Source organism: Mercurialis annua, linkage group LG5 (genome assembly GCF_937616625.2).
Source record: "Mercurialis annua linkage group LG5, ddMerAnnu1.2, whole genome shotgun sequence".
Taxonomy (NCBI): Eukaryota; Viridiplantae; Streptophyta; class Magnoliopsida; order Malpighiales; family Euphorbiaceae; genus Mercurialis; species Mercurialis annua.
In genome coordinates, this window is record NC_065574.1 from 13109063 (window position 1) to 13132465 (window position 23403).

The window sequence follows — 23403 nt, forward strand, 5'->3', positions numbered from 1 at the left end:
AAACTCGTGTTACATATTAATATGAGATTGTGACAATTTTATTTAGTATATTGTATGATAATAATTAAAAGATGAGTGTTTATCTCACTCAACCGTTGCACCACGTCAACAAACCAATAAGCATTTGCAATAGGGAATCTTTTAGTTATTACTTTTTTTATCATTCAATTTTCCACATTACCAACGCACTATAAGTTTGTTGTATGAATGACATGGCGCAACGGTCATGTTATATAATTTTTCTTAAGAGAACGGTGAGCGCAGACATGACTTCTAAACTAATATTATATAATTATCTACCTTATTTAATTTTAAATTAGTTTATTAGGTGTAGAGAAGTTAGAAGGATCATTTGTCATTCAAATGTTATGATGTCAGTTGGGAGTAGCAACCAATAAAATAGAGTAAACAAATATATTATACAATAAGCAACCAAAGAACAATAAAAAATAACCAATAAACAACCAAACTGCAACCAACGAGCAACGAAAAAGAAGCCAATAAGTAACAAAAGACCCACGAACAAGAAATCAAAATTAAAATTAAATCAAATTTAATTTACACAGATATCTCTTCTTATTCTTTTTTTAATGTACATATAATAAATTATTGCTTTTGAAATAACTTTGTAAATTTAATTTATTTAATTTGTCTAAACTTTTTTACTTATATAATTGGTATGGTGGTGGAGGAATAGAGAGCGATTCAATATATATTCGAATCATCATTGTAATTCATGTCACATCAGAGTTTAATATGTATCAAAGTAGGATCAATATACTCAAATCTTATAAAATTTCAGTTATTGAATCTGCAATATTCTTGATGTTGTCATCATTTATATAACAAGAAAAAAATGATAAAGAAAATGTCGCGTCGAATCATTAACATTTGCTATTGTATGGAGTTCTTGTTTTAAAAGAACCATTGCATGGAGTTAGCAATTAAAAATAGAATAACAAATAGCTTATATAAAAATATGGCACAATTTTTAAACAAAATAAATACATAAATTATTAAAAAAAAATAAAAAACAAAATCTTGCTAAGAAATGAAATAGTTAATAGTGATCTTCTAAAACACATAGATGAAAAAACAGAAAAATTATAAATGAAGAGTTTTGAATTGGAATTAAGAAAAACGAGGTTATATAGAATTAGTGGTGACACGCCAACTCAGAGAGATTCCATTAAAAATATGAGGCCAATAAATCAATTCCTTTAAAAATATCATATCTTACTCTTCTCCTTTGATGAAATAGAGTGAATAATTCTATTTAAATAAATGAGGTATATTTGCAAATATAACTTGAAAAAGAGGCACGCTTGAAATAACCTAAAATGTAAATAATTTGAAAAAGAAGGCAAAGAGTATAGTTTCTTCCAAACTTATTATATAGAACCCATATATCTAAGGGGGTTTTATGAAAAAGGTCCAATTTTATAGAAAGATAAAAAAAGGTCAAAAGTTTACTTAAACTTTCACTTATACCCAAACTTTTCAAGAATATTTGTATCGTCTTGAAACATGAATTTTTGTTTCAAAAATGTCCAAACCTTCTAAAAATGTCCATATCGTCATAAAACATTGATTTCTATTTCAAAAATGTAAGCGTTTGCGGATGGATAAGAAGAAGTCATATAAATATGTAAAAAATCAAAATCTTTTATTTGCTATTAAATGAAAAACAAATATTTAAAAATTAAATGCTAATTAATTAAGAAATAAATGTGTATCTTTTCAGCAAAAAAATGTAAGAAATACAAGATAAAATCAAAGTCTATAGAACAATATTGAACAATATTTAAACTCTATTTTACACCATTCATATTTTTAAACTCTTAAAGATATTTTTTATCAGAATATTATAATCTTTAGTAGACTTTTCAAATCACCAAACTGACCTCCTCATTAATACAACTGAGGTGGGGCGACATCCCCACCTCGCCTCATCCTGCTTTCGCCACTGATAATTTTTATAACAATGTTGAAAATATAAGATGGTTAATGACTGGATTTTTATATTGCATCATGGATTGTTAAGTTCTTTATTCGCCAAAAAATTTCGAGGCTTTTGCTGGATAAAATTACAGGAAATCTAAGAATCCCCATTTCATCGTACTATTATCATATTAGGGAGAATTTTTTTCTCCGTTTTATTAAAGACGAAATTGCTAATGGGTCAGCGTCTTCTGTAAAAAATCCTCGATTTACTCAAAATGATTGAAGATTTGTACACCGTAGAGTCAGCCCAAATTAAAAATTAAATGGAATCGGCCTATTAAGTTGTCGCTGTTGTTCGACAAAAAAAATGGCTTGTGAGGGATAACAATGAAGGTCATGAAACTGTAAAGAAAATTTGGAGTGACATAATTGAAAAATTAGGGCGACTGAAGAGTCAATTGTTGACTGGTGAACTGATGGAAAGTAAACAGGAAGCAGAGTCAGCTATTTGTAATTCAAATGCATTGTTGAGTGGGGAGAATGAGTTTTTGAGTCTCTCTGCTGTTTACCTGAGAGACACATTTAGTATATTGGGCCTTCCTTTTCTTTCATTAGCTGTTATGGAGATTGAGATGCATATATTCTTCAAGAAGATATGAAGGTGCATTGACATTTCCTTTTCTTGAATTAGCTGCTAGGGAGATTGCAGATGCAGACTTTTCTGCTAAAGAACCAGCTATGACTATGGAGTCTGAAATCCCTTCGTCACAAATCACTAGAGTAAGAAAAACACTTGAATTCAGCTGCTGAGAGTTGAAATTATTGTTGGATGATCATTTTCTTCATTCATTTAACTTGTCCAAAACTGTTAATCGTCCCCACTATATCCACAGAGAATGTAGATCTTGCTTTTGAGGCATTAAATGAGATATTACAGTCAATACTCTCCCTACTACTGCCACTTAGGATTTTAATTCTTGTACCTTTGAGTGGGATGATTCAGTAGATGACCCAACCTATGAAATAACTCAAATTCATTTTAAAACTTTTACTACAGATGAAGCGCCTTTATCGTGTTCTACTAACCACTTAGAATTTTAATTCTTCCACCAAATTAGTCAAAAAATAGGTCGCTTAAGAGGTGGACTACGGAAGAGAGGGGGCGTGGAAAAGTTTAGACACGAAAACTGAAAACTCATCTTGCGGTCTAAGCAAGACATTTTTTGGAATAGAACTGAGGTTGATTTGAAAGATAAATAGAGAAACATGACTCGGTGATGAAGCTTAAGGTATGAGGTGATACTGAGGTTGTAATCATCCAATAAATTTCATAAGAAAATTTTGGACTTTTTCACCTAAAAGATTACAATGGAAAGGACAAAAAGTAATTTATATGAGGCATCTCCAATCACAAGCTCAACAAACATGTAAAGCTGTGAAAAGGATTTATGCTTATGATGTACATGATTATTAACCAATATATACATATATATATCCACAAAAATTCCTAATAAGTGATTGTTAAGTCTTATTATAAATAAAAAATAGACGTGAAAATAGATATAATTTAATGGAATAAAAAAATTGGTAGTATTTCACATTATATGCACATTAATATTTTTAAGAATATATTTTATACGGTTATATGCTATGTAAAATCTTACAATTATGCAATGCGAGTTTATAGTCATTATTTTGATTTTATATAATAAAAAAGAGAGTTTTATGGTCTTATTGGAGGCTCGCCGATTCCAGCTATATCTGCACTACCACTCATAGCTGCACTATTAATCATAATAGCACTCTTTTTTTTTTAATTATCTTTGACATTTTTTTATTATGGCGTTTTATTTTGCTCAATCTTTTAGCTGCAATTTCAATATTTTCCACTGCAAAAAAAGATTTTTTTCATTTACATAAATTTTTATTTCAATATGTATATGCATAAATACATTAAACTACTTCCAATGTGAGAACATTTCTCAATCATTGTGACAATCTTATATTTGCAATTTTGCTCAAAAAAAAAAATTTAAGATCCGTATATAATGTTTCATGTCCATCCATAACATATATAACATATTTTTCTAAAAATAAATATTCTTACTTTATTATTTCAAAAATTTGGAACATAAAAAATTTATTTTTTGATTTGCTATTAAATAAAAAACAAATATTTATGAAATTAATACTAATTAAATAGAAAAATAAAATGTGTACCTCTTGAGTGAAAAATTTATAAAGTGCAAGATAACCTCCAAGTATTTAGAATAATATTAAAAGTTTAGGTTTGAAGTTATGGAAGTTGTGGAAGTATATTTGAAAGTTTAACAAGATGTTTTTTTTAATCAATACATGTGTTAAAATATTTAGTAGACTTTTCAAATTATTAAAAACTCCTTCATTCAACTAGTGTATGGGTAAATTTTCTCTCTCTGATATTTGTGTTCTCATTTCTCTTTAAAAAAAACTTTCATTCACTTATCTTCCTGAGTGTGGGAGAAAATGATATTTCCGGCTAGTCGGAAAATCATCTTCTGTCCGCCTAAACTACTAATTATTATAGATCTACTCCCTATTCAATAAATCTTTCTCAAAAATTTTAATTTTTAGTTGTGTTTTTTTTAATTTTATCATATTGAAATAAATCTTAAGGTCGTTGATACCTCTTTTGTTTTGATTTTTAGATCTACCAAGTATTTTTAGTGTTTGATCGTTTTTCAAAGTCATATCTTTTTAGATCTAATAATAGAGTGGTTTGTGACTTTTATCTTCATAGATATAGATGAAGATGATTGATTGTTTGGCAAAATACTACGCTTCAACGGTTCGAGCGGATTTTCCGGCTCATCGGAAGAAGAAGATCGAAATCCCCGTTCGACGGTCTATCTTTGTGTTAAGTTTGCGGGATTTATGATTAAACTTCTTTTTTAATCTTTGCTTGTATCACGTTTGTTGCCTTTTATTTACTGCTACAACCTTGAAAGATCATATAAAAAAAATATCATTGCTATATGGTTTTCATCCTTATATTATTATCTTTATTAATAGAACTATCGTTGGAAGAAAAAAAACTAGAGTGGGACGGCTGTCCCACCTCGCCTCATCCTGCTTTTACAACTAATAATTTTTATGACAATATTGAAAATATAAAATAGTCAATGAGTTGGGAATTCATCTTAAAATTGTAGAAAAAAATATATAAATATATACTATCTATAATGGTTTAATTAGAAAAATTAACTCTCTCTATTATATTGTTCATAAACTCATGATAATTTTAAGAACAAAGGATCACTTTACCCCCTGAACTTGGCACAAAGTATCAAAAATGTCCAAATTAGCAAAACGGGATCACTTTTACCCTGAACTTGTCAAATTTAGTACAAACCCCCCCCCCCCCCCCACTCTCACCCTAGAGAGTGTACCTCACTCTCCGGTTTTAATAGTGGTTTTGGTTTTCTAAGATGGTTTTTGATTGAAAAAGGTTTAAAATGGTCCTAATTTTTTTAAACATTTTAAATTAATACCTAATAATTTAAAAAAGAACATTTTCACCTTTTAATTTCAAATTTAATATTACAAATTAGTCCTTCAACTTTTACTTATATACGAAATTAATCCCTAAAATTTATAATTTTAATAAAAAAAATCAATTTTTTTAAAAAATTAAATCATACCCATGGGTCTTGAAGAACAGACACAGGTCTCTTCTTGATGAACAGACATGAGTCTGTTCTCTCAAGAAGAAAGCACAAATCTGCTCCTCGCCAATCTCACTCGTACACAAAGAAAAAGAAAACAAACCAAAATTAGGAAAAATAAAATAACATGAACAAAGCACAAAACTTTTAAATTGATCTTTATATATGAATAACAAGAACAAATCACAAACAAAAATTAGAAAAATAAAGCACAAAGCTAACAATAATTGGATCTTTTTCTCAGCAAACACCATGAAAAATCAAACAAAAAATGATAGCCACCAGCAGATCCTTGGACGGCAGCAGCTTCTCTTCGTTTTCGTCCATCTCCGGTAACGACGAAGGAGTAGAAAAGCAGCTACTGTCTTCGTCTTCGTCTTCCTCTTTTCATCTTCTTCTTCATTTTATCAGTCTTCGTCTTCCTCTTTTCCACCAGCAGATCCTTGGAAGTCACAAAAGAAACTTTCCTTCCTCTTTACGAACGACAGCCACCAGAAGATCTGGTACAACAGCGACGATGGTTCAACGAAGAAGAAAGGTGAGGATGGGTGGAGGCGATGGCCATGGGTGGAGGTTGGAGGATGAGCGGAGGCGGTGAATTTTTGTTTGTGAAATACTAATGGTTAGGGTTATAAGAAATGGTAATTAGATTAGGCTAATATAAATTTTAAAAAAAATAAATTTGTTTTTTTGAAAAAAATATACAAATAGATCCTTGACTTTATTAAAGTTTTATTAAAGTATTTGATTGTGATTAATTAAAATAAATTAAGATTTTTATAAAATCCACTCTCCAATTAAGGTGCCACGTCAGCATAGGGGTTTTTTTAGCTGGTTTGGACAAGTTCAGGGTAAAAGTGATCCGGTTTTGCTAATTTGGACGTTTTTGATACTTTGTGCCAAGTTCGGGGGGTAAAGTGATCCTTTGTTCATAATTTTAAACTGTTCATACAAATAACATGAGGCATAAAGTGATGATAGAAACTTTAATAAAAAAATATTCTAACAGTACACTTGCCTAGAGTCTTAGATAACCATAACTTATCATATGCAATTTTAGTGTCGAAAAACCTCTAATAAGCTATAAAAAATCATTTCCTTTTAAAGTTTACTTTTTTCATAGGTTAATTTTAATTTTTTTACAATGCATCTTTATTTTTTCTTAAACCAATAGTCAAATCACAAACTACAACGTCTCATCTTAAAACAAGGCTAAATAAGTTTGAAATAGTAAATAGAAGAGTAATAGAGTAAGAATAATCGGCAAATGCAAGCATTTAAACCAAATTTTCTGATATCTATATTAATAATAAAATATGAATGGATGGGTTAACATGCATATTTACATTATCAATATCCTTATCACTACTTTAATTATTTATATAACTAATTGATATAATTAATATTTATAATATAACTCATGAGATATTTTCTAATTCAACAAAAATTATACCTATTCTAATTTTGATTATCAATAAATAAAACGCACTGGTATAATTATAATAAATTGAATTCAGCTCATAAGATGTTTTTTAATCCAACAAAAATTCAAACTAATTCATTGTTAAAGAAAAAAATGATCATAAATGAAAAGACTTGTCGTGTTCCCCTAATTGTATGGACCATTTAACAACCCTTATGGACAGTTCAGGTTGTTGGAGCGCTTGTCTTGACGGTTGATCCGTTCGCACCATTATAGGATGTGCTTGGAAATATGGTTTCAATTTTTTGGTTGTTGAAGTTAATGCTAAGACCATCATTTTGATTTATGGGTATTTGTTCTTCGCATATTTCAAGATGCTCCTGACATAGTGACCGGGAGCTGCTGACCTTCTTCCTCTCTCACAAGTACTGTTGTTGTATATTTGCACACTGAGATGTACAGGTATAAGACTTCTTGTTCCGTCATTCTCCTTTGGAGCAGCGGTTTGAGTATAGACGCTTTGAGATCTTCAAATGCCTTTTCAAACTCCTTTCTCCACTTGAATGTTTTCAATTTTAATGCTTGATAAAATAGTAAGCCTCTTTTGGCTGAGGACGAGATGAACCGTCTTAATACATCTATTCTTCCATTTAATATTTGAGCTTCCTGTTGGTTCCTGGGTGATATCATTTCCTGGATTTTCCTTTATCCCCCTTTCGGATACCATGTACCATAGGAATTTTCCATCGTCCACCCCGAATGTACATTTATCGGGGTTCATCTTCATGCTGAATTTGTCGAGGACTTCCATCATTACTTGGAGATCCTTTGGGTGGTCTGCTTCCCTTCTACTTTTTCACTATTACATCATCCACGTATACTTTCATTGTCTTCCCGATTCGTTCTTTGAATATAAACTTCATTAGCCTTTGGAAGGCGGCTCACACATTTTTCAATCCGAACAAAATGTACCCTCATTTGTTGTAAATCTTTTTATGACTTGGGCTTCCTCCTTCATGGGGATTTGGTTGTATTCTAGCGCCATATCTACCAGACTATAGAGTTTGCAGCATGCGGTTGCATTTACTAGCTGGTCAATATTGGATAGTGGGAAATAATCTTTGGGGTAGGCTTTGTTGAGATCTGTGAAATCCAAACACATGCGAAACTTCCCGTTGGCTTTTGTTATCAAGACCACATTGATCAACAACTCCGCATATATGACCTCTTTGATGAATCCTGTGGCTTGTCGACTTCCTCAACGATTGCTTTTTTATCACTCTTCAGAGTGTTTTTCTTTTGCTTGACTGCTTTTTCCACAGGATCCGTGTTTAGCTCATGACAAGCAATTCTCGGGTCGATCCCTTTTATCTCTGATGCTTTGACGGTAAAAGTATACCTTCTTGATTTCCTCTCGTAGTTCCTCAAGAATATTGGTTTTGATTTTGACTGACTATCCTAGGTTGACTTCCACGCTTCCTTCTCTCATACTAGTTCAACAACGGGCGCTTCACAAAGTGGGCTTAGTATCTCTTCCATTGGTATCAGCTCTGTAGTGGCTACCATATGGCAGTGCTTTTCTTCCTTCAAGTCCCAAATATTGTGGTCGTGCCTTCGGATGTCTGGAACATCACCTTCTAGTTCCAAATGTTGATTACCGCTTTAGATTCATATAGGAACGGCCCCTCGAGTATTATATTGTGTGAGAGTTTCCTATCGACCACATGAAAGGAGGTCGCTACTACCTTCTTGAATCTGTTTGTGTTTTTCAGTTGAAGTTGAATGTTAGTTGTACCCATCGAATGTAGACTTGCTACCCCAATTCCTTTGATCAACATCGATTGTAGTTTTATCCTTACCATGCTTCCCCCTATGTTTTAATATGCGGTCCATGTTACCATGTTCATCGCACTTCTAGGATTTGTTGATACTATACGTACCCGCATTCCATATACTTCCGCCTCGATTACTAATGCTTCTTCTCCAGTTATCACTTAATTTCCAGCGCTCGTATGGTAGACGGTTACTAGTGTGGTTTGTTGTCTTTGCTTGTATCATTTTGTAGTCACCACACTACTTTTTTTCCTAGGTCGTTTGCTTCCGGTTATCCTCACTTTTATGGACGATTTCTAGGTTCGTGCTTCTGTTTCTCTCTCTGGTTTTGTATTGTCGGTGGTGTAGGCTTTTTGATATGTGGGTGGTTTGTTTTAGCTTTCGGGTTCACCAACCATTTCTCGGTTCGATCAGTAAAATTTAGCTATTACCTCAAGTGTAGACGAAGTTGCCTCTGAGCGACATGCTTTAATCTTCTCACGGACTTCATTGGAGATGGCTTCATCAACTTGAGACATGGTGCAAATCTAAGGAGGAAAATAAGTCAGAATCACTTATTAAAGATGTTGAAGATTTGCCGATACAAGGTTTGAATGAAGGTAACGTACTTGAGTTAAATCGGCAAGATGGAGAGAATTCAATATAGATTTTTGCAAAAGTCAAAGATTCAAGTAAATCCAAAAATGGTAAAAATAACTATTTATACTTGAAAAGTGACATTGAGGTGAATTTCAAAAGTCAGTAGTTATTGACCGAATGGGCCAAGGAGAAAAGAGGGGAAGTCCAATCAAATTCAAGGCTGAATATAACAAGCTCAAACCTTACACATTAGGCTTATTGGGGGCATTATTTGCATCGGCCTAGGAGGTGACTAGTGGACCTAAATGTGAAGAAGTTCATGATATGATGAGAAGAGTTAAATATGCTCAGGAGGGAATTTCAGCCCAAAAAGAAGCCATATATTTATCTTTAGTTTTTATTTGTTCTTAAATAAGAGATTAAATCTCCATAGGGTTATGACTCTTAATTAGGGTTTATTCCTTATAAATATTTAGTATTATTGTTTTTTTTATCAACACATTATTAATCAAAATAAAGCTCAAACTTTTTATCCCTCAATCTCCATATTAAATCTTAATTTTGGAGTAGAATTGATATTAATCTCGTCTGATCTCCGAATTCCCACATTGATACTCATAGTTATTTGAATAGTGGTTACGTCATTTAAATCCCTGTCATGTTTTCCCACGTTGAACTGGTTAAAGCATTAGAACCATATGTTACCTCTCTATAAATTCAATGGTTTGAGCGTATGCGTCTTTCCTTGCGAATAGAAGGCTAATTCATCTATTTAATGCTTCTATTGTAAGAAGATAGGGCATACAAATGGTATAGATGCTATGTAAGAAAAGGCCATTTTAACATAGTTCATTTGGATGGTTCCAAAACTAACCCCCAAGGGCCCAAGTATGTTTGGGTACCTAAATTTGTTTGAGCTTTTATGTTATAGAACAAGGGCCAGGGCATCAATAAAAATCAATCATGGCTTGTGGATAGTGGAAATTCAAGGCATATGATCGAAAATAGTAACCTATTCACCACACTTTAATCAAAGGATGGTTGCCATGTGACATTTGGAGATAATATAAAAGGAAAGATAGTTGGTATTGGTAAGTTGGTAAGATTTCAAGTTCAACTTCTTGTATTAGAAATGTTCTTTTAGTTGTTTATATTATAATTTGGTGAGTATGAGTCAATTGTGTGATAGTGCCTTAAGGGTCAATTTTAATTCTAAGACTTGTTATCTCATTTAAATGAGTGATAACAAGATAATCTTTAGAGTAAGGAATGAAAATATTTATATAATTGACATGAACTCAATCATTAACAAGAATCTCAAGTGTCTTATGTCTATAAAGAATGAGTCTTGACTATGGTATAAAAAGCTTGCCCTCGCAAACATGAAATTGATAGACAACTTAAGAAAATGAGAGTTTGTAGTTGGATTTCCATAAATCGAATATGAGAAAGACAAAGTTTGTGCTTCATGCTATATGGAAAAGCAATACAAGTCATCCTTCAAGTCTAATAAGTTTGTAAGTACATCCAAATCTCTTCAATTAATTCATATGGATTTACTTGGACTATCAAGAGTTGCTAGCTTAGATAGTAAGCAAATGCCTTAGTTGATGATTATTTTAGATATATATGGATTATATTCATGGCTCATAAGAATAATTCTTTTGAAGCTTTGAAAAGCTTTTTCAAACTTGTTCAGAATGATATAGGCTATTATATTAGGGTTAATTCTTAAAAAAATCACGAACTTTACACGAAGTTTCATTTTAATCATGACCTTTAAAAGTTGCCATTTAAAGGCACGAACTTTTATTTTGTTTCAAATCTATCATTTCAGTGTATTTTTGTTGACTAAATTCTTCAATAAACCATTAATGAAAGACCCAAATTATAAATCGACATTAAACCTTATTATCTTTTAGTTAGAGTATATAGGATTAGGAATTTTTGGTTCGATAAAATACATCGGATTTTACTTTGGCGATAGATTTGAAACAAAATGAAAGTTCGTGCCTTTAAATGACAACTTTTAATGTTCATGATTAAAATGAAACTTCGTGTAAAGTTCGTGATTTTTTTAGGAAAACCCATTATATTATGAACATAATAAGTGACAATAGTGGTGGATTTAAAAATGGTTAATTATATAAAAAAAATCACGATATTTACACCTAATTTCATTTTAATCACGACATTTAAAAGTCATCATATAAAAGCACGACCTTTTATTTTTTCCATATCCATCACAGAATGAAAATCTGGTATATCTTTTCTGACTGGGCTACTGGAATCCTACATGGAAGGACACGTCGGACTCTACAAGTTAAACTCATCGTTTCACATGTGGAATTATTTTTTTCAAAACATTGTCGTTCCATGTAGATGTTACCACTGAATTCTTCATCCATTCCTTCTTCTTTGTCTAATCATCACCAACAGCGGCCGTGCTAGTGAATACAATTGGAACTCCGACGACTGTAATGGCACCTGATGAAATGATTGACGTGTCGGTTTCTAAAAAAGCTCTGTCAGGTAGAGAGGTGAAACTAGAGATGTGGATTTTGTATTTTTTAATTATGATTTTCGTTTTAGAATTTGTTTTGATTTGTGTTTTTATGTTCTTTTGCAGCGTCTACAAAAAGGTCGTACGAATGGGCATCAAGCTGTGAAGTTGGTGGTAGTAGTGTTGAGAAAATTCACGGCCAATCTCCAGTGAGATCGAGTGGTTCTAGTGCTATGTTAGCTTCGACTTCTGCATCCCATGCTCCAGTTATTAAATAGTACATCAATTGATTATTTTATAATTATTATGAAAAACCATTTAATTATTGGTCACTTCCATTCAATAACGTCATGTGTCACGTGTTTAATGTAAAGTTCACAATCTACTTAGTGAACTAGATTCACTTAAGTTTTTTCCCGTTTTTATAAGGCTCTAAATTCAGTCCATCATTGCTTTCCACTTGATCTCCCAAAGACTAAAATGCCCAGACTCCAAGACCCCGCAACAAAAAATGCCTAGCTAGCCTCCAAGACCCCACAGCATCTTGTTGCACGTACCTTGATCCTTCAATAAGTATAATCATACTTGTTTTATGATAGAATGCATACAACAATATGGCCATCTGGCATGAGTTTTTCCAAAAGAGATTAAAGCGTATGTTTGCGAATATTGTATTTTTGTAAAAAGACCTATTTTTATTTGTTGTGTATTGCTTTTCTTGTTGTAGCTTGTTACTTCAGGTCGGTTTCTCTTATAGTCATGTCTGGATAGGGGCGAGCAAAAACCGTAAATTATTAATCTAATCCGAATCAATCCGAAATTTATTTTGATTTGGTTGAGATACATTTGGTTTGGTTTTGAATTATAAAAAAAATCTAATTTTTAATTTTGGTCTGGTATCTATCCTTAATTAATTAGCCCTTAAAGGTCCGATATCCATCAAGTGCATTAAAATATTTTAATGCGTTAATGTCTAAGATGATTGAGGTATCTACGACATTGAAATGAAAAAAAAAAGCCTCAACATTCATATTTGTAGTGATTAAGTACTATTTTCACAAAAAAGTTAAATCTTCTATCTTCTAACATAAATTTTTTTTTCTTCACGAAACAATATCATTTTTGACATTTTCAAGAAATAAAAACGACATCGGAAAACGACGTTGGCTGTAAAAAGCCAACAAATAAAAAGTTTGGCCTTTCAATGTCAAATTTTGAAAAATGTGTTTAAATTGCTGCAGACGTGAAATACGCGTTTCTTTTTATATATAGTCAATGTTTATAGTTCGAATATTAAAACAAGAGTTTTGCAATTAAAAATAGAAAAAAGGGTCATTTATACTCCTAAGGTTTGGCTTTTGGATCAAGGAAGCTCTCAACGTCCGAAAAGGTTCAAATATACCCCTAACATATTAAAATGTTGACAACCAAACCCCTAATTTTGACGCATAAAATATACGCTAGGGGCCTGGTTGTCCAAATCGGGGGTTTGGTTGTCAACATTTTAAAATGTTGGGGGCATATTTGAACCTTTTCAGACGTTTAGAGCTTACTTGATCATAAAGACAAACCTTAGCGGCTTTCCCTTAAAAATATTAAAAAAAAAATTAATAAAATATTTGAAATTTAAATAAAAAAACAATTGAATAATTATTCTAAAAGTGAATTAAAATTGGATAATTTCAAAGATAAAAATTAATATCTATATATTATATAGTTGAGAGGACCAACGGAGGCTTCTCATTGATTCTCACCAAATAGAGCATTTTTATGAGTTCCCACCTTTTCAAAAACACTTATGTTAATTATATTTTTTCATATAATTTAATTAAAAGAATTTTAATCCATTTAGACTTCTTATTTTAACTAAAAGAATTGTAATTGGTTTAGACTGCTATAAGTTCTCACTTTTTCAATCAATATCAATCTCTTTTTTTTTTCAGATTTCAATTTGTGTAGCCGATATCAGCATAATATTCATTCTTTGAAATTAAATTAATTTTTTTCTTATTTGCACTCACTTCTCTTTTTCAAAACCAATTCCAATTTTTTTTTTTTTTTTTGAGAAAATGTCCAGAGGAAGCAAATGAAAGGTAAGCTTAATTTTTCTTCCAATTTATTGATGCTCTAATATGCATTTGTGATTAACTTTTGTATATATATGTCAGCAAGGACATGTTTTTTGTATTTATTTCTTTGACCTGCCTTTGTTTAGATTTAGCAGTTTTTTGTATTTATTTCTTTGACCTGCCTTTGTTTAGATTTAGCAGTTACATGCATACGTGTTTCATATTTATTGTAGGACCGTTTTATTATCTTAATTGTTTTGTGTGTTGCACTGATTTATGTTTGATAATTATGCAAATAGATAATTTACTTTGCCGATTGAAAAAGTCACCAAAAGTATAAATGACAAACCAATTGCAGTATTAATCAAGTAGTTCAGAGCAGTTTGTATATCCATACTGCTTATATTGGTTAATTCTTTATTACTGCTTTTTTCTTTGTAGTATTAATTGAATAGATATTTTTCTCTGTGTTTTTTATTAATTTGATTTATGTTTTAAAGATTGTTTAAAACATAAAGCAATGCAAAATGTGGAATACACAATTGAAAATAACAAAAAAACCACAAGCGATCAAATATCGGATGAAGAATTTCATGAAAATTTGAGATATGGAGAAGAAAGATGATGGACGACAAATATAAACGGCATTGACCAAAACAGTCTTACGCTGTTATAGTTTGTTAATGATATTGATTTTAATTTTAATTTTATATCCATCTATGATAATCTCTTGCTTAATATCTTTATTAGTATTATTTTATTTTATTTTTAAACTTTCTTTATTACGAATGTTTTATCTTTATAAATTTAGTAAATTTTTGGAGTGTTAAGAATTTATATCAATATTAAAAAGTAATGTATGAAAATATGAATAGTCCAAAACTAATAGAAAAATAATAAATTTAAATTCTTATAGCTTTCCGCATTTGCTTATCACTAGAGTTCAAATGCAATCAAAATCTATTAATAAAAACACACCCTTATGCAGTATGATTATATATTACATAATTTTATTTTTTTTATTAAGTTGCAGTTTAACTAGAATTAGAGATGTCTTTTAATATTTGCATTAAATTTTAAATTGAAACACATACATTTCCATATAAAAATAAATAAATCAACCATGTCCATCTCTCCGGTAGAATTTTAATTTAAGTTATATGTAACTTTCTATGAATTCTACAATAAAAAAGAAAGTTATACTAATTTTATAATAAGATGTGGTCAGAGTCAAATCCAAATTTACCAATTTGTATAAATAAAATTTTGGTACAAAAACTATTTATATATATACATATATATTCATATAGTTGAGAGGACGAAAATAATATTTTTATGAATTTCCAATTTAGATAAAACACTCAGTATTTATTTGATTTTTAAAAGTTACTAATAACAATTCTAATTAGTTTTTCAATTTAAATAAAATACCTATATTAAATGAGCATGTTGTAAATTTAAATAAATCACTTACTTAATTTTTAAAAGTTATTAATTGCTATATTATTAGAAATTTAGAATATATTTTTATTAGTTTGTAAATTATAATTTTTTTGACATTTTGTTTTTGACATTTTTTGTATTAATGTTTAAAATTATATTATTATTTAAATAATTTCGCGCAATTGCGCGGGATTACGACTAGGTAGTACTATAATTTTTCCTACAAAAAACTTAACTGCTCCCTTGAATTGAGTACGCCACGCTTATCGCTTCACATATAAAAAACGACTTTCAAACTGCCTGCTCTCTTCTTTGTTACGAATAATCAAACATGGCGACGATTAACCTCTTCCATACTACCCTCTGTAGCCTGCTCTTCTAAAACCCTAAAATTCAGGTACTAATCTGTACATTTAGCCCTTGTTCGAATATTTTGTATTGTCTTTATATGTAATTGTGCTAGTAGTGCTGATCATTTCATTCTTATGCTCTGTTCTGTTCTGTTAATTTGTGAATGCCCTTATATCTGAATTCAAAAAAAAAAAAAAATTTTGTTTATCATTTTATGGGATTGATTATTGCAATTTCAATAACTGTTACTCTAGGTAGCAGGGACACCGTGAAACAGTGTTATTTCAAGGTTTTCTATGTAAGAAATGAAGTTTCGTATCTCTGTAACGGAACACGTTGATTGAATGAAGTGTCTGTGCTACCTAATGGTTAATTTACAGTTATCAGTATTTAACTTTAAAGTTTTCTAATTTGGTTTCTTTTTTAAATTTCAGCTTTTAGTCGAGTATTGTTAACTATGGCTACTAGATTATTTAGTGGAAGTGGAAGTTCACTTTGTGGGGGATTGAGTGGTAGCAGCAGAAGCGGCGAACATAAGGGAGGAGTAGTAAAAGGAAGTAGAAGGTTTTTGCTTCGGTGCCTGACTGATATTGTTCCCAAACGATTGGCTTGTAAAGATGGCATTGTATCTAATTCTTTCATGTATGCAAAGTGCATACATTCTTCATCCCCACTTGTGACTCGTCGCAGAAAGCCTCATTTCGAAGTAGTTTATAATCAGTCTAGTTCTGGATATGGTGTCGAATCTACTGATTTGCAGGAGAGATCAGTGCCTTCTGAAGATGAATCTGATATGGACAGTTTAATAGATGGGTAAGTGTTAGTTCAGAAACTCGCCATTACTTTTGTGAATGTACTCATCCATAGTGTTTGGTAAGTCTTAAAAATGCAAAAATATTTGTTCATTTATTTTGCAATCATTATCGTTTTTGGATAGGTTATAGTCGTGTAATTCGTACTTTTGATTTTAAAGTGAGGCATATGAAAACGCTCTCTTAAAAGAAATGCTTTCACAAGTTACATGATTTTGCAACATTTCAATCGAATTGAATGTTTTATTCCAGACAATGGATTCATGTACTGGATAACTGATGTCATCGGATTTAGTTAGTCCTTTTGACACGGCGTTTCTCTTCCGCCATTTTTGTTTAGAGGAACTGGTCCCTTTGCCAATGATTTTTATGTTCTCTTTTTTCTTGATTGCAGTGAATCATCAAGAGTAAAAATCGATGAACCACACTCTTCAGATCCTAAACATGAGCTTTTAATGCTTTCTTTGCCTGCACTTGCTGGACAGGCTATTGATCCTTTGGTGCAGCTTATGGAGACAGCTTATATCGGTAGATTAGGTATTTTGCATCTTAATACTATGGGCTTAGGGTTTTGCCTCCTTTAATATGTGAATGTATTTGGTAGTTTCTGTTTTAAATTCCATCAATGCATTTGTTTTCCTTTATCCCCTTATACTTTTCAGATTTCTTAAAGTTTCTCCAGTTATTAGTAGGATTACCACTTTGAATTGGATTTTATGTAAGTTGTACTCGTACTTTTTTGAAAATGGGCCTAGTTTATTTGTTGGATTATGCAAGTTTTTACGAGAGTGAATTTAGGATATCATACTTCTTTCATCTTCGAAGTCATACCTATTCCTTTTTGGTTCTTCGACGTTCTTTCTTTGATTGTTGCATCCTCCCCCATTTAATTTTTTATTAAAACTTACAGTCTATAGTATTACTGAAAATCAGGCGGTCTTCTCGTTTTTCTTTGTTATTTTGGTTAACAGAATGGTAAAACTAGCTAATTTTGATTTATGTGATTAAACAAGCTACTGAAGGATAAGATCTACATCTATTGAAATCTAGTTCATAGGCAAGCATGGGAGCTGTTGATGCTAATATACCCAGCACCATCATGTATTTTTTACACTAAAAATATCTGATCTATGATAATGTCAAACATGTTTCTTCTTTTTTCTTTGATTGCAGTGATTATGCATATCTTTTGTTCAAAGTCAAAAATTATTTTTTAGTTCATGGTTTTTTTTGGTAGTGAAGTTAATGGCCTGATGTGAATTCCAACTGAATTTATGTTCATGGTTCAATTTACAATGTGCTTAGAAATTTCATTATTTAGCGAAGGTTTACTAGTACTGGCGATTCTGTTTGTTTCTTTGTCCATAAGGATATACAGAAAGACTATAATAGATTATGGTTAGTTACCCAATTTTTTGAGCTTTTATCTTGCCTTTGTAGGTCCTGTGGAGCTTGGTTCAGCTGGCGTTTCAATTACAATATTTAACAATATATCAAAGTTGTTTAATATGCCTCTTCTTAGTGTTGCGACTTCTTTTGTTGCAGAAGACATTGCCAAGAATGCAAAACATTCACCTTTAGGTAAATTTAAACTTATGTTCTGTGGACATCAGATGCATATTCATGTATGACAAGGACTTGTTTAGTCTTTTCCTCCCTTTTTATTATTCTTATGCATGAAGGATCATAACTAAGTGCCCATTTCTTTTTTTAAGTGTTTGATATGTGTTTGGCATGGTTGAGTTGGGTTTATGTATGAGTCTAAGCAAGAGACTTTTAAACTGCTGAACATGGGTAATTAGACATGTGGTCGACATGTTTGGCTGCAAATCTAATGGTAAGCTTTTGATGCAGAAAAGGGTATTCAAAGAAACAACACAAATGGTAAACCTGCTGTTGTGGTGACTGAAAGAAAGCAATTATCATCTGTGTCTACAGCCTTAGTGTTAGCTATTGGCATTGGGATCTTTGAAGCAGTAGCCCTGTCTTTGGGATGTGGACCTTTTCTCAATTTGATGGGCATACCATTGGTGAGTTTTGCACGATTACTTTGTGACTCAGGGAATCGCACTCCCATGCATCTGTCCCTGCCCGAATAGAAAGTCAGTTCATTGCCTAATTCCGGAAGCTGTATATGGTTTACTGAATTATATCTTAAAATGCAAAAATACTGCTTCTGGATGGAATATCAAGATGCATACAGTATTTGGGCTAAGTGCAGCTTGTCAAACTTTTTAACAAAATTTTCTTGTTGATCAATTTCTGAACAGCATTCACCGATGCGCATACTTGCAGAACAATTTCTTTTACTAAGAGCTCTTGGTGCTCCTGCATTTGTAGTGTCTTTGGCTCTTCAAGGCGTTTTCAGAGGCTTCAAGGATACAAAAACTCCTGTGTATTGTCTAGGCAAGTCTTCTGTCTAATTTCTGAGTGTAAAAAGTTGCAAGTATTGGAACCTCATTTTTTTCTGTTATTAAAATTTTCCCAAAAGTTGTGTCACATGCTATATTATATGTACACTTTCCATTTATGCTATGTTCCAAATTTGGTATTTATTCTACCAGCAAAAACAGCTTTGTTTGTTTACATTGGGAATTATTACAATTAGAAGAAAAATTATTACGAACATATGTTAATAAGTGGGATATGGACTTCTGTCGTGATGAGCAAAATTTTACTAACCATATATTTGCACAGCAAAAGATGCTATACTTCAAGACTTGGGAGGTCTTGCTCTTTGATTCTCAGCTATGATTTAACCACTCTTTGAGTACCCTTATTCACAGTGACCCTGGTTTTAGCCATGTCTTCATGGAACTTTATTATCATGGAGTATTTGAAACTCTCTTTTGCATACAGGAAAGTCGCCATCTAGATTTTTTTTGGTTCTTAAATGAGCAAGCAGTTGACATTGAATCGGTTGCCTTGGTTGTTTAATCAATTAGAAAATTTCTTTTTTGAAGAATATGCAGACAAGAACTATTATTATATAGAATGTAGTTTCTCCCTTTGATTGTTGCTCCTCCTCTCTTCCCTCTTCAATTGCTTTTGTTAAAAGCTGCATTTATCTTCTCTTCTATTTTAATTTGAAAATGAATTCCTTCCTGTTAATCTTTTTTAGCTATCTTATTTTCCTTCCTCTGCATGCAGGTCTGGGTAATTTATCAGCCATCTTTTTATTTCCAATACTGATGTATACATTTAAATTGGGTGTAAATGGTGCTGCTATTTCCACTGTCATATCTCAGTATGTCCTCAAAATATTAGATCCCTTTCTAAAACATTTATTTTAACTTTTATATATCTGTACTAATTGTGCTAATAGTTTTATGTTGTAGATATTTAGTTGCCTTCTTAATGATTTGGCATTTAAATAAGAGGGCTATATTGCTGCCCCCAAAGCTGGGAGACCTGCAATTCGGCGTCTATATGAAATCGGGTGAGTTTTTTACTTTCAACTTTTATTATTCCCTTCTTTTAAAAGAATGATTCTTGTAACTATATGGGACAATGCAATACAATGTACAATTATAACCGTTGATTGGTTGGATCATTTTGAATATAGCTATTTGACTTTCAGGTGTATGTTCAGTACGTTATTGATATCTTCTGGTATTGAGATTCTGCCTGTTATCCTTACACTTATTGAGATCTTATAGGTGGTTTTCTCATTGGGAGAACTCTTGCTGTTTTAGTAACAACAACATTAGCTACTTCAATGGCTGCGCGCCAAGGTCCTGTAGCGATGGCTGCACATCAGATATGCATGCAAGTATGGTTGGCTGTATCTCTTCTTACAGATGCACTGGCTGCATCTGGGCAGGTAGGAGCTCTCTTCATTAATGATCATCAATAAATTATAGCTGCCTGTATCTTATCCTTAAATCCAATTTTGGTCGTTCATTTAATATCTATCTATCGTACGGAGGGCTTCGGAATCTTTCTGTTTTAAAAAATTCTAAGTATGATATTTTGAATTGTAGGGTACTCATGAAGAAAATATTCTCACACAGGAATTATCTTATGCTAATTTTTAATTTGGCCGATGTAATGAATCTTCCTATAAAATGCTGTGATTTACGGCTGACCTATGTATATTATGTGCTTCATCTTACACATGCTTACCTATCAATGTTGTCTTCACGATGTCTGACATGCTATCTGTTTTCTAGGCTCTAATAGCGAGTTTTTCGTCAAAAGGCGACTATAAAAATGTCAAAGACATTACGAACTTTGTGTTGAAGGTTTCATTTCTCTCCCTTTCATTTGATTTTTGAGTTTGACTGTTCAAATATTATAGCTTGTTAGATAATTATTTTGATATTATTAGATGCTATATTCTTGATTTTGCTTACAGCTTGCCTTTATGTTTTTGTTTAGATTGGTCTGCTGACTGGTGTTACCTTGGCTGCAATTCTTGGTGTATCTTTTGGTTCCATGGCCACATTGTTTACCAAGGATGCTGAAGTATTAGGAATTGTCAGAACTGGAATACTGGTCTGTGAAATTATTTCAATTTAAATGTATATAATTTCTGGAAAGGCTCTGCATTATACTGATTTGATCTAAAATATTCCAGTTCGTCAGTGCAAGCCAGCCTTTGAATGCTCTGGCTTTTATTTTTGATGGTCTTCACTATGGTATCTCTGACTTTGCATATGCAGCCCGCTCTATGGTGAGCTTGAACCTTGCGCTGTTTCCATGTCCTCTTCTGATTTTTAACTTCGTTTCTACTTTATGTCCCTGCTTTCAATTAATCTAACATCAATAATTATCTACAGATGTTGGTTGGAGCAATATCTTCAGGCTTTTTGCTTTATGCTCCATCAAAATTTGGCCTTTATGGGGTTTGGTCAGGTTTGGCTCTCTTTATGGGTTTGCGTACAGTGGCAGGGTATATCAGGTACATTAAAAGCACATTATAGAGGTTCTTCTTTAAAAATTAACTCTGAGATCTCTTATAATAATATAGCTCATTGTATGGTTTATATAGGCTTCTCTTCCTTTCTTTTATGAGATTTATTTGCAGGTTGAATTCGAACAAAATAAGCTTTACATTATGATTGTGTTTAGTTCTGAAATTTCAACCTTGAACTGGTACATTAATCATAAAAAGACCTATTCAAACATTTATTTATCTTTAAAAATTTATTGCTTGCCTTTTTAAATGATCAGGTCAATTCAAATCTTAACTAGGAAGTTTGAAAATTTAAATGAGAGAAAAAGATGCTTTTAGATTTTAATTAATATCAAGCTAGATCAATTTATGTATATAAGAGTTTTTCCCAGTTTGAGTCGATTGGTATGCTTTAATCCAGAATTTACTTCCTTTGAATTTCTCTCATATTCTTGGACAAGAAATTTAAAGACTGAACAAAATAAACTGATTAACTTAAAGACTTGATTAGTTTTAATCTGTCACAAATTCCATCTTGTAACCTATTTTTAGTTTTAATGTTGCTTGGATATGAAATAGACATGAAAGAATGCTACTTTATACAACTGATTACTGATGTATGATGCAATATCATACATAAATTAAGTCCATGGCCTATTACGGATTTACGGGCATAACTAACTTTTCTAGATTATGTTATTTTTTTGCCAATGACAGTCAAAAATGTGTACTTTGATTTTTTAATTTTATACCATGTGTGTTTTCCCATTTATGTTTATGTATTTGTCATTTCAGAATACTATCAAAATCTGGTCCATGGTGGTTCCTACATAAAGACTTGCATAGTATTCAGGTAGGTACATTTGAGTTATTATTATTTGAACATTGTAAATTCATGCAACTCATTCATTAAATATTCATTTCCATGTTTATTGGCAAAATGGCTGTATTGTATACTTGCTTTCTTTCAGAATCTTTTCATTACAAAAACAGTAGTTGCAAGGGAAGTATCTAATTAATTTGGGAATCTGAGATGCAAATAATAGAATCTAAGATCTTCGATTCAGTAATAACGTCCATAGTTAGAAAAAGCTGTTATTTTGTGTCCCAGTTTGCTAGCATAATTTTATTTGTATAAAAGGTTAAGGTTGGAACTTGGAAGCATGTCAGCTTCTCTTTTTAACTGACAAATGATCGTCTTTGGAACATGCTTGTATGAATTTATAGATTTAATTAGTTTTCTGCCTTTCATTTTGATGTTACGGTTTATAAAAATCGTCTTGTTCGTTGTTGGATAAGTTTTCACAAATGAAATAATAGTCGGGTTATATTTAGGTTCAGGACATCTACAGATAGATTTAATATATTCGCCTATTCGGAGTCGGGAGTTTGGTGCAGTAATTAGTTCTGTCCCTAACTTGACTTTTTATCGACATGGAGTCCACCATGATGAACAGTTTACATCAATTCGTTATACATACATTGATTTATTTTACATCTGTCGTGTAATTGTCTCTGAGTTATTTTTTTTCATTTCTGTGTTTTCCAGCTAGCCAGTTGAGATGTGAAGAAAACAGAACCTACTGCTGGAAGGTATAGTTTCGTTAGTATTTTTGTCGCTGGCTGGTTAAACACTCGCACTGGCAGATAAGTATTGGTGGCTAAGTTAATAATACGAATCAATTCCACATTAATTTTAGAAAGAATTTTATCATTAGAATTATGTCTTATAGGATATTTATTGAGTCGAATATATCGATTCAGCAGTAATATATTGAGTTTTTCATTGTCTTCCCCTTGTCACGTGAACTCGACTACCTTCTCCTTGTTCTCTTTACAGAAGTT

At 31.7% G+C, this 23403-nt stretch overlaps 1 protein-coding gene across 1 annotated transcript; it reads left to right on the forward strand.

Moving 5' to 3' along the window:
- Positions 1–15764: 15764 nt before the first annotated feature.
- On the forward strand, positions 15765–23349 carry LOC126682217 (protein DETOXIFICATION 45, chloroplastic). Its single transcript, XM_050377816.2, has 15 exons — positions 15765–15895; positions 16284–16662; positions 17056–17198; positions 18102–18242; positions 18516–18691; positions 18932–19067; positions 19812–19908; positions 20000–20100; positions 20321–20484; positions 20834–20905; positions 21042–21158; positions 21241–21336; positions 21443–21564; positions 22354–22411; positions 23108–23349. Exons 2-15 carry the CDS (start codon positions 16307–16309, stop codon positions 23117–23119), a joined length of 1791 nt encoding a protein of 596 aa, XP_050233773.1. The 5' UTR covers positions 15765–15895; positions 16284–16306; the 3' UTR covers positions 23120–23349.
- Positions 23350–23403: the final 54 nt, after the last annotated feature.

Bases quoted from the DNA above. Each gene is read 5' to 3' on its own strand.
- LOC126682217 (XM_050377816.2), top strand. From the start codon at position 16,307: ATGGCTACTAGATTATTTAGTGGAAGTGGAAGTTCACTTTGTGGGGGA. The intron at 17,199-18,101 runs GTATTTTGCATC...TTGCCTTTGTAG, and splicing joins AGCTTATATCGGTAGATTAG to GTCCTGTGGAGCTTGGTTCA. The intron at 20,906-21,041 runs GTTTCATTTCTC...GTTTTTGTTTAG, and splicing joins TTACGAACTTTGTGTTGAAG to ATTGGTCTGCTGACTGGTGT.